This window comes from Budorcas taxicolor, chromosome 10 (assembly GCF_023091745.1).
Source record: "Budorcas taxicolor isolate Tak-1 chromosome 10, Takin1.1, whole genome shotgun sequence".
NCBI lineage: Eukaryota > Metazoa > Chordata > Mammalia > Artiodactyla > Bovidae > Budorcas > Budorcas taxicolor.
Window position 1 is genome coordinate 90,863,907 of NC_068919.1, and position 15,787 is coordinate 90,879,693.

Genomic DNA, 15,787 nt, shown 5'->3' on the forward strand with positions numbered 1-15,787 from the left:
GAGCTATCAGGGGAGCCCCATCCAAGTTCATGGACTCTTCCAACTCTAAGTGGCATCTAGTTTAGATCATCTGTTTGGCACTGGAAGAACACAGCCTCTTAAGTTCTGCCCTGTAGGACTGGTGCCGCAACGTGGTCCTTGCAGAAAGCTCTGCTACCGGACGGGCGGAGCAGCACCGCGTCAACAAGCCTGGACATCAATCCGAATTCCGTCACTTAACTAATGTGTGCCTCTGGGAGTCATCATCTGTAAAGCTGAAGATCACAACACTACACAGAACACCTCAGAAGGTAATCAACAAAAGGCATTGCAGTCGCATTGCATTAGCAGTTCTAAAAGGGAGTTGCAAAATATCTGGTTGGAGGTCACAGTTTTTCGTTTGTTCGTTTACCAAGTAGTTGTAAAAGATCTGGTTTAGATCATCTGTATGGAGCACAGCATCTGAAACTCTGGCACTTCTCAGATTTTGCTTTACACCGATGGTTCAATAGTCACAAGGACTATCACAAAAAAACTTTCCCCAAATCACCTTCTTTGCACTCTCTGACATTTTCCGGGTAAGTGAGATTCTGAGATACCACACAGAGAGAGAATTCCCCACTGCACACATATACACTCACATACAATTTAAAACATCCTTGTTGTTCTTTAGTCACTGAAGTTGTGTCTGACTCTTGCAACCCTATGGATGGTAGCTCACCAGGCTCCTCCACCCATGGGATTCTCCAGGCAAGACTACTAGAGTGGGTTGTCATTTCCTTCTCCAGGGGATCTTCCTGACCCAAGCATCAAACCTTCGTCTCCTGCATTGGTAAATGGATTCTGTACTACTGAGCCACCTGGGAAGCCCAAAAGCTGATGATAAGATCCAAATAAGAACTGGAAAACAAAATGAATGGATACCACTGGATAAATGTCTAACATTTGAAAACACAGGGGAAAAAAGTCATCTTTTCACACTAGCTGTAACTATTTGTTTTCTTTTACTTCTTCCCTGTTATAAAATTACACTTCAATTAGCAAATACACTTAAGCCTAGATAATTGGAGAGTCGGTTTGGGAACACAGGCCTTCCAGCCCTTTATCAGAATAGTTAATTTATTCTACAAGGATCCACTGGGTAATTTCAATGTGCCAGGCACACTATGGGAATATAAAATGAATAGGATGTGGTTCCAACTTTCAAAAAGGTCTCAGTCTAGTGGGGACTCCTGAACAAGTCATTGCCATCCAGTGAGACTGACCCAGATGGAGGTTTGTACACGGCCCCTGGGATGTAGCGGAAGCAGTGCCAGGCCCCAGGAGGGCTCTCTGCAACCCCTGTCCACACTCACTGCATCCACAAACACTAGCCTCTCATTGCCAGGCACCGGATGGGGAAACGGAGGACAGAGACTGGGATTGAATCCCAATGCTACCTTCAGAGTTATGCGTCTTTGGCCAGATGATTTCATATCTTTAGCCATGTTTCTGCATCTATAAAATGAAACAGTAATATCTACTTCAGTTCAGTTGCTCAGTCATGTTTGACTCTTGATGACCCCATGAACCGCAGCACGCCTGTCCATCACCAACTCCTGGAGTCCACCCAAACCCATGTCCATCGAGTCTGTGATGCCATCCAACCATCTCATCCTCTGTCGTCCCCTTCTCCTCCTGCCGTCAATCTTTCCCAGCATCAGGGTCTTTTCAAATGAGTCAGCTCTTCGCATCAGCTGGCCAAAGTATTGGAGTTTCAGCTTCAACATCAGTCCTTCCAATGAACACCCAGGACTGGTCTCCTTTAGGATGGACTGGTTGGATCTCCTTGCAGTCCAAGGGACTCTCGAGTCTTCTCCAACACCACAGTTCAAAAGCATCAATTCTTCAGCACTCAGCTTTCTTTATAGTCCAACTCTCACATCTACACATGACCACTGGAAAAACCATAGCCTTGACTAGACGGATCTAAAAGATTGTAAAGATTAAATGTGTGTGTACATGTGTGTGACATACTAGATGTTTTGTAGATGAAAACTATTTTCTGGCACACACTAGTTGCTCTATAGATAAAAACTATTTTTAAAGTTATATATAATAATCCTTTCAAAGGCAAAAATTTGTCTGCAGATTATCCATTCTTCATAGACAGATGTCATATATCTTACTCTTCTCTATATTTGCAATGACAGGTAAAATACCAGTTTTACTCAAAAAAACCTTTGTATTTCTGAGAAACTTTTGAACCTCTCTGGAGAAACTTTCAAAGAAAGCAATCATCAGAATTTTAAAATACCGATTTAAATCCAAAATGTACAACCTAATGGAAACAAACCATAGCACGGGGGGGCATGGGGGAAGCAGGTACAATCTGTTTGTACGCCATATACTAAGTTAATCGTAAAAATGCATTCCAATATACACTGTGTGTGAGTGTGTCCTAAGTCGCTTCAGTTGTGTTCAAGCATGCGCAGCCCTATGGACTGCAGGCCACCAGGCTCCTCTGTCCATGGGATTCTCCAGGCAAGAACACTGCAGTGGGTTGCCATGCCCTCCTCCAGGGGATTTTCCTGACCCAGGGATTGAACCCACATCTCTTACATCTGTATTGGCACGAAGGTTCTTTACTACTGCTGCTGCTGCTTCTAAGTTGCTTCAGTTGCGTCTGACTCTTCACGACCCCATGGACTGCAGCCCACCAGGCTCCTCCGTCCATGGGATTCTCCAGGCAAGAGTACTGGAGTGGGATGCCATTGCCTTCTAGGTGTACACAAATACTGTTTGATTCTACTGATTCTACTTATATGAGGTACTTAGAATAGTCAAATTCATAGAGTCAGAAAGTACATTGGTAGATACCGGGGTGGGGGGCTAGGGAGTTGGTACTTAATGGGGACCGAGTTTCAGATTAGCAAGATGAAAAATTCAGGAGATGGATGACGCTGAGAGTTGCACAACAATGTGAATGAACTTTGTGCCACTGAACTGCACCAATAAATATGGTTAAAGTAATGTGCTTTACATCATGTGACTTCTACCCTCCCCCCAAAAAAGAATTTAAAAAAGAAGAACATCAAGGATCCTGGGCATCCTAAGAACAGAAATGGGGACAAATTTATATTTGGTAATGAAAGAGAAAGGCTTCCCTGATAGCTTCCCTGGTGGCTCAGATGGTAAAGAATCCGCCTGCAATGCGGGAGACTTGGGTTTAATCCCTGGGTTGGGAAGATCCCCTGGAAGAAGGCATGGCAACCCACTCCAGTATTCTGGCCTGGAGAATCCTGGCAAAGAGTTGGACAAGACTGAGCGACTTTCACTTTCAATGAAAGAGAAAAAGATGTAGTTTGTTTAAAAGTATGTTCTACTGTCCTTTAATCTAGAGACTAATACTCGAGCGGAATATGAGTTATCACTGATATTTGTAGCTGTGTAAAGAATTTCTAAAATAAGTTAACTCATTTTGTCTTCCACACAAAATATATTCAAGGTGAAAAGAAAATCATAAAATACAAATGTGCCTTAGGAATAACCAGAATCGTGGACTTGGCTGATGGCACAGTGGATAAGAGTTCGCCTGCTCGTGCAGGGGTCACGGATTTGACCCACATGCTGCAAGCGGGAGGAGTCCAAGAGCCACAGCTAGAGAGTGCTCCCCACTCACTGCAACTAGAAAAAGTCTGTGCGCAGCAACAAAGACCCAGAGCAGCCAAAAATAAGTTTATAATAAATCAAAAATTTAAAAAAAGAATAACCAGCACCCCCTGTAGCCCCATCATGCTCAATGATAATCACTGTTTACTGGGACTCTGGGCCCCTGAACCTAGTGTTCCACCAGCGGCAGCAGGATTATGAGAAAGCAGGGAACAGAGAAACATGTTACATCCTGCAGAGGCACACGGCCCCTGTGATGTTTTCACATCATCCTTAACCAGTCATTGAAAAGAGAAACGTTCGGAGCATCTAAGAAAGGCTTGTCACAAAAAAAGTGAACTCTCCAGTCCAAAGCTTTCTACCCATCTTAAACATTTGTGTCTGAGAAAAGAAAAAGTCCAAAATCCCTGGGGATATCCTACTGCTCTGGCAGAATTCCACTGTGATCAGTTAAATGCAAATAAATCAAGAACATCTGGTCTACATTTATTTTAAAGCCCACAAGGGCTTTAAATACAAAGAATGTTTGGCAAAATGTAGTCCTGAGTCTATTGAATGAGAATTTTTAAAAAGGCCAAAAGGTATAGCAGAGCGTGAGACAAAGAAGAGCGACCTTTGCAAATCCAGAGAAGTTTGTCCAAGTATTTCCTTCTGGTTTCTCTGGATTCCCAACACTTTAGCAATGGCATGTGCTTCCAGCTCAAATCTGCGAATTCATGTATGTTTGGGTTTCTGTACTTTGAGATCTGACCAGGTAACCAGGTAGGCACTGTGGATGAACGGAAGACCAAATTTATTTGAATACATATATAAACATAGGTGTGTGTGTACATACATACATTGCTGCTGTTTAGTTGCTACTGCTACTGCTAAGTCACTTCAGTCGTGTCCAACTCTGTGCGACCCACCGGACTCCCCCGTCCCTGGGATTCTCCAGGCAAGAACACTGGAGTGGGTTGCCATTTCCTTCTCCAATGAATGAACGTGAAAAGTGAAAGTGAAGTCGCTCAGTAGTGTCCCACTGCTAGTGACCCCATGTACTGCAGCCTACCAGGCTCCTCCGTCCATGGGATTTGCCAGGCAAGAGTACTGGAGTGGGTTGGCATTGCCTTCTCCCATTTAGTTGCTAAGTCGTGTCCAACTCTCTCGTGACCCCATGGCCACCAAGGAAGCTTGGGTATACACGTATACACACACAAATATAAATTACACACACATGTAGATCCATACATAAACATTTATCATTTCAGGATTCTTCAAAATCTTTAATAAGCTAATACATGCTATGACTCTATCTTTAATAAGCTAATACATGTTACGACTCTCCGGAGAATCCAGCCGTCTGGTTTTTCTTATGGTGCTGCATGGGACACACTTGGGCTTCCCTGGTGGCTCAGATGGTAAAGAATCTGCCTGCAATGCAGGAAGACCTGGGTTCAGTCCCTGGGTTGGGAAGATCACCTTGAGAAGGGAATGGCAGCCCATTCCAGTATTCTTGCCTGGAGAATTCCATGGACAGAGGGGCCCGGTGGGCTACGGTCGATGGGGTCTCAAAGGGTCAGACATGACTGAGCAACTAACACACACACGTGGACACACCTGGGAGAAATGCTAGACTCTCAGATCCACGTGGGATACAGATGTCTGGGATGCAGGAGTCTCACCACCTGCAATCCTACTCCTATTATCCAAGGAGCCATTCAACAGACAAGTATTAAACACCTGCTGTGTGCTTAACTCAGGATGACACGCCTCCGTTTGCACACAGGACTGAGCATTCTAATCCCACGCTAAAACCAACACCTTTCCTGTGCATAAAACAAAACCAAAATGCAGACCCACCACTTGACAGCGGCCTGTGCGACGGCGAACGTTTCTGTATTTTCTCTTCCCTGGGTTGCCACGGACTTCCGAGGCAGAATGCTGATTTTTTATTTCTTGGCCCCTCTGACTGTTTATCAACTCAGGTAAAACTAGTGGCCTTACAGAGCTACTCTGACCGCTGAAGACAATAGGGTGTGCCTGTCATCTGGCGGAAGGGGACCCTGGAGAGACAGGGTGTTACTGGGGGATCTGGCCTGTTCCCACCTGTGCCATCTGCACTGGCAAGTTGAACCCCAGACCAGACATCCACACGGCTCTCCAGCTCTGCCCTCAGCCTGTGATTTAACCAAGGTGAGGGGATTTGGGGGATGTTTGCCTTCCTCCTCCTAATTATCCCCTTGGTAGAAAATGACAAGAGAGGGGTAGGCTGATCACAGAGTCTCTCTTCCACAATTACAGTGGGAATCAGGGGCTGCCCGGAGACACTGCCAACCCACTACAGAACAGCTGCCGTGGGGGGCAAGGAGGGGGCAAGGCTTGCTGTGGGGGGTACATAGCAACAGAGCCAAAGTAAGCTGGCTGGGCCCACCCGGGGCCACTGCGATCCCACTTCACACAGGAGAGGGACCACAAGCATCAGCCTCGCCCCATCCCATTCTCCACTTGTTCACCCCACCCCTCACCCCAAAGCCATTCTCTACCCCCTGACACCTGCTGTGTGGTCTGGCGGCTGACCGCTACGAGCTCTTGTGTTCTTTGGTTTCTGATGAGGTCTGCCGATGGGAGAGCCAGCACAAGTTTGGGGGGGTTATTTCCCTCGCCCTCCCCAATTCACCAAGCTCCTGACAGGGGTGCTATTCTTGCAACCTGTGGGATAGCCCCTGTCTCGTGACTCTAAGCTCTTGCTGCCTCTGTAAGCAGTCCTTGCATTAAACTCCCTTCAGATGAACCCCTTTGAGGGCACCATCCACTTCCTGCCAGGACCCCGACCAAAAGACAGGGGGAAGGCCTTCTCTACAAAATGTAGATACTGAACACAATTATAAGCTTTGGGGACCGATGAGCAACGTTCAGGTCAGCCTAGAACTCTGATCTTCATCATCTGAACCTCTAGGAATGAAAGCAATTTTCACTTAAGAGGAGACTGAAAAAAATCAACCTGAGTCCAGCGATTTTGACTCATCCTGCAGTGAGGAGCCCACCTCTACTTCTTTTAAGCAACCAGAACCCTGGGGCAGGAGAGGGAGGAAATTTTCCTCGATGAGCCTTTATTCTGTGTCAGGCATTGTGTAATTGTTATGCATAAACTGTCTCACTTGGGCTGAGTAGTAATTTGGCAGAGGTAAGTACTATTCTTATGGCCATTTTTCAGATGGGGAGAATGAGTCCTAAAGCTATTAAGAATCTTGCCTGAGGTCACAACAGCCGAAGGAGGACACAAACCTGAGCAGTCTGACTCCAGCGTCTGTGTGCTCTCAGCAATACACTGCATGCCTCCTCCTCCAGGGGAAGGCTGGGCCAGGAGATTGGGAGCAAGGAGAGGCGAAGAGAGCCCAGCACGGCCTCAGCTTCTGACATCCCATCCACGAGACGCTCCCATCCATGAAATGCTCCCCGTGGGGGAGATGGGTGCATATTCCAGCCACAGACCAAGAACATCAGTCACAGAGCATCAACCAGAACTGAGAGAATGTCAGAGCAAACAAAATGCGATAAAGAACTGTGGCTTCTTCAGAAAGAGATCATCATAAACCAGGATTTCTTGCAATATTATCAAATACCAAACCAAATCCTGTCTGAACCCTTTAGTCTGCAAGACGGATCACTCTCTCCACTTGTGGAAACCCCCAGGAGCACACAGCATGAGGACAAATGTTACCTGAAATTTGAAAATGGATCCAGAGACACATTCCCAAAGGACTGCTTTGAGGAGAAACAAATATTGCTGGACATGCTGGGTAAATTCATCTACAGAGAAACCATTAGTAACTCTATTCCTTTCAAAGGAAGGCAATCCCTGGGGCCAAATGGCCTAAACCCTAAGCAAAGGCAATGTCCTTCCAATGCTGTTGTAAACCCAAGCCACAATCCAGAGCTTAGGGACAGGCCAGCAACCTCTACCTGCAAAGCTAGCAAGCATCCACCTTATACACCTACCGGAAATGCTATAAATGAGAACATGGGATGTTTCAGACTGATGCACAGCTAGCTCAGTATTCAGGCACAAAAGAATAAACAGAACAACAAACTTATCTGCAGCCTGGACACAGCGGCTGCAGCCCGATTCTCATTCCGCTTGACATAGCGTTCACTTTTTTCTCTGCTTAAATCTAACCTCCCTTTGCAGAACAGGGGAGGTGTGTAGGTGGTGGGATGAAAGCTTCAGCCTTGCGCACATCACACACCATTCAGTTACCCAAGGAGAAAACAAGCCGACAGGGAACTGTGCTTGAACAGAACAGTTAGAAGACAGCCCCTTAAGACAGCATGGCAAATGGTTTCCCAGGTGTGCGAATGTGCCAACCAACCAGCCAGTCTGTATGCACGTGTTTTCCCCAACGCAATTCTGAAACACCGAGGGCTCTGGCTTTCTCCACAGGATGACTACGCCTGACATCATTCTGCAAACAAAGCTGGCTGCAGAGATTTGATGAGAGGCAACCAAAAGCGACTTGCAGAGCCCTCTGGCCTGGGGCTCCCTCTTACCTGTTGAGTCGGCCCCCGAAGCCAGGCCACTCTGCTCCCCAGCACTGACGACCTGCAGGTCTGTGTATGAGGGGCCAAAACTAGGACTACTGGTGTCTTCAGAATGTGTGGTCCAGCTGCTCTCGGAGGACAGAGGGCATCTCCCCAGGGAGTCGAAAGAAGGGCAGGTCCAGCAGGGCATGGTCAGTGATGTGGCTGGGGACAAACCAAAAGCATCCAGGGTAAACAGCTGCACTCTGCTCATCTTTAGCGCTTCTCTGACTTTGATGTTGCTCTGATCCTATGACACCTCAACAACCGTACAAGTCAAGGAAGGAGAGGGAGTGTCACTCCTGCACAGACAGGGAAAACTAATTGACCGAGACCCCACCAGCAAGTCGCGATCAAAACCGGTGTTATCACTAAAGTCTCAGGACCCTCAAATAGAAAATTCGCTCTTCAAAGAACATGTGCGATTTTAGGCTCTACTTGTATCTCTTCATCTTCTTTAAAATTTGTCTTGGAGTACAGTTGCTCCACAATGTTGCGTTAGGTTCTGCTACACAGCAAAATGAATCGGCCATACACACACATGTATCCCCCTGCTTTTGGATTTCCCTCCCAGTTAGGTCACCGCAGCTCATTAAGTAGAGTTCCTTGTGCTATTCAGTATGTTCCCCTCAGGTGTCTATTTCATACATTAGGCTGTACTTAGATTTCTAACCTAGGTTGCCGCTTCATTCAGATCCAACGTGCACGCAGTTTCACCCTTGCCCTTACATTTTCCTCCATTTTTAGTGGCACGCCAACCATCTCAAGAAAACTCACCAACCTGCACTGCAAAATTAGAGCTAGATTGGGTTAAGGGGCAGGAACTTGAATATATACGTATTCGCCTAGAAATGCGATATGTGTCTGCTTGCCTTGAGTTTGACTGTAACTGGAGTCTGCAGTCTGTTACAAATACAAATTGAGATCTACCAGGGCTGTTGACCTGCTGAACAATGAAAAATACCTTTAATGGGGAAGTGCACAGGATCTGGCTTTATCTCTGTAACCCTACACACTGAATTCAGCAAAAACTATTTTGCAGAGTTCCTTTTTTGAGTTTCCTGATGTTCCGAAGTTGTTTTTGCTCAATTGCCTGTCACATGGCTTCTCCATGCTGTTTCCTGAGAGGCTTATTGCAAGGTCACTGACAAATACTGAAAGCAAGTGCTGAAAAAACTGAGGACAGGGAAGGAAGAATGAAAAAGAAAGAAACTCAGCTTAATGTCTTTGACATTCACTGACATTGTTGAACGTATCAATGCTTCATTCCTTTTTATTGCTGAGCAGTCTTTCATGGTGTGGATGTACTACAGGTGGTCCTCCATTCATCGGCCAAAGGACACCTGGGCTGTTTCCAGTCCTTGGCTCTTATAAATAAAGGTGCTATGAACATTCATGTACAGATTTTTGTACGAACATAAGATTCAATTTCACTGGGATAAACACCCAAGAGTACCATTTCTTAGTTATATGGTAACTGCATGTTTAGTTTTATAAGAACCTACCAAACAGTTTTCCAAAGATGCTGGACCATTTTACTTTCCCATCAGCATACGTGAATGTCTCCTTATTTTCTTAACAGGGTCTTCGCAAAGCAAACGTTTTAAAAGTTTTACAAGTCTTTAACCAGCAAGAAAACAATATAGCATCTATAAAAGCAACACAAAATACGAAGCATATGCAGTAACAAATTTAACAAAAGAGGGGCAAAGCCCCAGAGGAGATACTTGTAAAGTTAAGAGACCACAGAGAGGATCTACATAGATGGAGAGATTCTATATCCATCGACTGAAAGAACTGATGATGAAAAGATGCTTGTTGCTGTTTTGTTGCTCAGTCGTGTCCAGCTCTTTGTGATCCGATGGACTGCAGCCCGCCAGGCTCCTCTGTCCTTGGAGTTTTCCAGGCAAGAATACTGGAGTGGGTTGCCACTTCTTTTTCCAGGGGACCTTCTCCACCCAGGGATTGAATCTGTGTCTCCTGCTTTGGCAGATGGATTCTTTACCACTGAGCTACCAGGGAAGCCCTTGTAAAGATGTTAATTCTCCCTAAACTGGATTATAGAATTTTGCACTCTCAATCAAAATCCTGCTGCTGCTGCTAAGCTGCGTCAGTCGTGTCCGACTCTGTGCGACCCCATAAACAGCAGCCCACCAGGCTCCCCCATCCCTGGGATTCTCCAGGCAAGAACACTGGAGTGGGGTGCCATTTCCTTCTCCTATTCATGGCTTTTTTCCCCTCTTAGTAAGCAGTAAGCAGAATCACACAATTTAGATATGAATGAAATCAAAATTTTAATAATATAAATGCATTTTAAAATACACATTAAAATAAATAAAATGATAGAAATAACATAGAAAAAATGCTACTATAAGAAAAAAGTGAAATTAGACTCCAACTTCACACTATACAGAAAAATCAATTCTAAGTGGGCTGAAAGTCAAAGTGTGAAAGCCTACATAAGATGTTCTTTAGAAGGCATATATTGGGTTGGCCAAAAAGATCTATTACAGCTTATGGAAAAATCCAGCAGACGTTTTGGCCAACCAAACAGCTTAATGTGGTCATGATTTTGGAGATAGTGAAAGATTTTCTTTACTGAGACCAAAAAAGCACCAAGCATAAAAGAAAAATAAACAAATTTCATATCATTAAAATTAAGAACTTCGTTTCACTAAAAGTCACCATAAGGAGTAAAAGGGGGCGTCCCCAAAGACTCAGCAGGTAAAGAATCTGCCTGCAATGCAGGAGACACAGGAGACTCGGGTTTGATCCCTGGGTGAGGAAGATCCTCTGGAGAAGGAAATGGCAACCCACCCCAGTATTCTTGCCTGGGAAATCCCAGGGACAGAGGAACCTGGCGGGCTACAGTCCATGGGGTCACAAAACAGTCGAAAACGACTGAGCTACTAAGCACACACGAAGAGTAAAAAGACTACCCACAGGGTGGGAGATAATATCTGCCACACATTGTGTCTACAAGGAACTCCTAGAAATCAGCAAGAAAAAGGGAAATACCATCAAAAAATACTCTCAAATAGGCATTTTATGAAAGGAAAAAACTAAATGGAAAAAAAAGTGAAAAAAAAAAAAAAAACACACCAAACTCAACCTCATTAGTAATCTGGGAAATGCAGATTAAAACCACATGAGCTACCATTGGTCTTCACCCTTCCCTTCCTCCCTGCCTCCTCGTGACAAAAACAGTGAAACATGACTATCCCAGTGTAGTCAGGGCAGTGGAGCCACGGCAGCTTTTCTGTGTGGCTGGTAGGAACGTAAACTGGAAGCACCGCAGACAACGGGTTGCTGGTAAAGTCATCTGATCGAGTGGAAGATAAACATACCCTGCAGCACAGCAGTTCTCAGATGTTTTTAAACACGAGAATCACTTGCACTTGCACGTGTTCACTAGGATAGGAAGGCTCACTGAAAGGGCAAAACGCATGCTCACAGAAACACGTTCCTAACTGCCCCAAAGAAGAATAACTCCAATATCCATCACACAGCACGGGTAAATGAACTGTGGAATATTACTAAGATGGAATGGGCTTCCCTGGTGGCTCAGCTGGTAAAGAATCCACCTGCAATGCAGGAGACCCCAGTTCGATTCCTGGGTTGGGAAGATCCACTGGAGAAGGGATAGGCGACCCACTCCAATATTTTTGGGCTTCCTCTATGGCTCAGCTGGTAAAGAATCCACCCACAATGCGGGACACCTGGGCTTGATCCCTGGGTTGGGAAGATTCCCTGGAGGAGGGCATGGCAACCCACTCCAGTATTCTGGCCTGGAGAATTCCATGGACTGTATAGTCCATGGGGTCGCAAAGAGTCAGGCACAACTGAGAGACTTCCACTTTCACTAAGATGGAATACACTGCAATAAACACGATACCTACAGGTAATGAAATGGAAAAACCTCATAAATAAAGTGTAAAAGGAGTCGGCCACAGAATAATACATACAGTATTATTCCACTTACATAAGGTTCACAAACAGATGAAATGCAATTCTATCATTTGAGATGCATGTGTAAGAAAGCTGTTAGGAAAAGTAGAGCAGTTATCACAAAACCCAGGGAGAGGGTGACAGAGGAGAGAGGGAAGTGGATGTCTAGAAAAAGGATGTCATGATCAGTGGGGAAACAGAGGGCTTCTGAGTGATGACAGTGTTCTATTTATTAAACTGCGTGGTGGGTTGTACTGTTGCCCTTTGTAATTTAATACACACTTTAAACGTGATCCTTTTAATAAAGCTTATTAAAGCTACATATCAAAAGACTATTCAAGAAAGGAATTTATTTTAACTGTTTGTATTTTCACATTAGCTCTTATTTATTTATTTATTTATCTGCACCAGGTCTTTGCCGTGGCACACGGGATCTTTAGTTGCAGCGTTTGAACTTTTTTTAGTTGTGGCGTGTGGGATCTAGTTCCCTGACCAGGGTTCAAACCCAGCTCCCGGGCAGTGCGAGTGCAGAGCCTTAGCCACTGGACCACTAGGGAATGCCCCGATATAGCTTCTTTACATTTGTTAGTTAACACCCTCAAATTTCCCTCGAAAGAAAAACTAAGAATAATAAAGCTGGGAGAAGACTCTTGAGAGTCCCCTGGGCTGTAAGGAGATCAAACCAGTCAATCCTAAAGGAAATCAACCCTGAATATTCATTGGAAGGACTGATGCTGAAGCTGCAACTCCAATACTTTGGCCACCTGCTGCAAAGAGCCGACTCATTGGAAAAGACCCTGATGCTGGGAAAGATTGAAGGCCGGAGGAGAAGAGGCAACAGAGGATGAGATGGCTGGATGGCATCACCGACTCAATGGATATGAATTTGAGCAAACTCTGGGAGATGGTGGAGGACAGAGGAGCCTGGCGTGCTGCAGTCCGTGCGGTCATGAAGAGTCAGACATGACTGAGTGACTGAACAACAAAAATCAAAGTAGCTGGGAGAGGCAATGTCTCTATATCCTACCATCTGTTCTCATTTGATCTCATACACTTTATTTATCAGCTCAGCAAATTTGAATATATCATGGTATTTAGTTTCTGGATTGAATATCCTCAGGCCACAAGATCAGTTGAACAGTGAGAGAAAGTTCTCAGTCTGGAGTTGACTCTTCTCCCAGAGTAAGACCAGACCTCTGACAGCCAGGCTGGTGAGCAGCAGGTTGCTGTCATCATGATGCTTCACATCTGATCCGCAAGGAACACAGAGAAACAAAGACAGAAATCTCCCTTCTCTCCTTTCCTATGAGGCTGTATGTAAGGACTCTGGGTCCAGACTGCCTGCTGCACACAGCCCTGTAGCCTGGGGCAAGTTACTCAATACATCGGTCCTTCTGTGTTTTCATCTGTAAAATGGAGCAGAAAACAGGGCCCCCCTCAAACAGATTAGGCTAATACTGATGAAGCACTTGGCAAAATGCTTGGCACAAAGGTAGTACTCCAAAAGGGTGGTTAGTCCCTCAGTCTTGTCTGACTCTTTGCAACCCCATGGACTGTAGCCTGCCAGGCTCCTCTATCCACAGAATTCTCAAGGCAAGAATCTTAAGAGTGGGTTGCCATTCCCTTCTCCAGGAGATCTTCCGCACCCAGGGATTGAACCCAGGTCTCTTGCATTGCAGGTGGATTCTTTACTGTCTGAGCCACCAGGGAAGCCCCAAACAGGGTTAAGTGGTAGTTGCTACTTCAAGACATAAACTTATATCCAAATCTACTTGAAATCTTGACTGACATCTCTACAAGTTGGAAACCAAGTTCCTCTTCTCCCTTCCACACCAGCTCCCTCTCCCTTTCCGATGTTCAGAAGGACACCTTGATTCTTCTCACCTTTGGTCCCTCACAGCTTCCGTTAATGCTACCTTCAAAGGACACTTGGAATCCAATCACTTCCCACCAGACAGTAGCTTCCCACCAAGCTACCACCCCGATCCCAGACCCTGTCCTCTCCGGGGTCATCCCAGTGGCTGTCCTTGGTCTCCCCGCTTCCCATTTACCCTCCTCCTCAGTCTGTTCTCCACATAGCAGCCCCCCAGTGTGAACAGAATCAGCTGTGTGTGCAAGCCTAGGGTGCTCACACCACACCTTGGGTACAACACCCCCCCACACACACAGCTTTCCTCCTCGCCCACAGTCAAGGTCCACATCCTCACTGTGCCCTTAAAAACCTACGCCATCCAAGACCACACAATTTCTCTGACTCACCACCTTCTCGAACTTCTCCCCCATTCATTCCACTTGAATCACACAACACAAACAGGGTCCCATCGCTTGTTGTTCCTTCCTCCTAGAAGACTCCTTCCCCAGTTTCTGCAAGGCTCAGGCCTCACTTCCCTCAAGTCTTCATGCCAAAGCTACTGCTCAGAGTGGCTCCCAGACCTTCTGTAAGTTTCACATCCTCTCTCACCCTCCTCCCTTTCTTTGCCTCGTTTTTCTCCCTGAACACATTATCTGACACACATTCCTCTACTTCTCGATCCAGTTTCTGGGGTGGCTTCCCCCAGCAGAGTGGATGAGGCAGGACTTCCCACTGTATCCCCAGTGCCTTGAATAGTGACTGGCCCAAAGTGGGGGCTCAAAGCTCCATTGGTTGAATAAACAAGTTGTCAGGGCTTCCTTGATGGTAAAGAATTCTCAAGACAAGAATACTAGAGTGGGTTGCCATTCCCTTCTCCAGGGGATTTTCCACACCCAGGGATTAAACCCAGGTAAAGAATCTGCCTTGCAATGCAGGAAATGCAGGAGAGGTGGGTTCGATCCCTGGGTGAGGAACATTCCCTGGAGAAGGGAATGGCAACCCACTTCAGTATTTTTGCCTGGTAAATCCCATGGACAGAGGAGCCTGTGTGTTACAGTTCATGGAGTCCAAAAGAGTCAGACACGACTGAACAGGGCACAACAGGTTATCAGCTAAAACAATTAATACAGCAAATACTCTTCTCTCTTTTTATCCCCTGGGATCCTGAACAGACTGAAATTTCAAATACTTATATACACTTTGATGTCATGCCCTTTATTTATACTTTAATGTTTACTCAGTTCAGTTCAGTCACTTAGTGGTGTCTGACTTTTTGCAACCCCATGGGCTGCAGCACACCAGGCCTCCCTGTCCATTACCAACTCCCCAAGTTTACCCAAACTCATATCCATTGAGTCAGTGATGCCATCCAATCATCTCATCCTCTGTTGTCCCCTTCTTCTCCTGCCTTCAATCTTTCCCAGCATCAGGGTCTTTTCCTATGAGTCCGTTCTTTGAATCAGGTGGCCAAGTACTGGAGTTTCAGTTTCAACATCAGTCCTTCCAGGGAATATTCAGGACTGATTTCCTTTAGGATGGACTGGTTGGATCTTCTTGCAGTCCAAGGGACTCTCAAGAGTCTTTTCCAACACCACAGTTCAAAAGCATCATTCTTCGGTGTTCAGTTTTCTTTATGGTCCAATTCTCACATCCACACATGACTACTGGAAAAACCATAGCTTTGACTAGATGGATCTTTGTTGGCAAAGTAATGTCTCTGCTTTTTAAAATGCTGTCTAGGTTGTTCATAGCATTTTTCTTCCCAGGAGCAAGCATCTTTTAATTTCATGGCTGCAG

At 45.6% G+C, this 15,787-nt stretch overlaps 1 protein-coding gene across 4 annotated transcripts in view; it reads right to left on the reverse strand.

Moving 5' to 3' along the window:
* STON2 (stonin 2) overlaps positions 1–15,787 on the reverse strand; it is a 164,619-nt gene that overhangs the window by 83,666 nt on the left and 65,166 nt on the right. For 3 of the 4 annotated variants that reach the window (XM_052646464.1, XM_052646462.1, XM_052646461.1), the window contains one exon: positions 8,161–8,355. The exons of the other annotated variant lie outside the window; for it this stretch is intronic. In XM_052646464.1, coding sequence (XP_052502424.1) covers positions 8,161–8,355 — 195 coding nt within the window. The remainder of the gene's footprint in view (positions 1–8,160; positions 8,356–15,787) is intronic. 4 annotated transcript variants of the gene reach the window in all.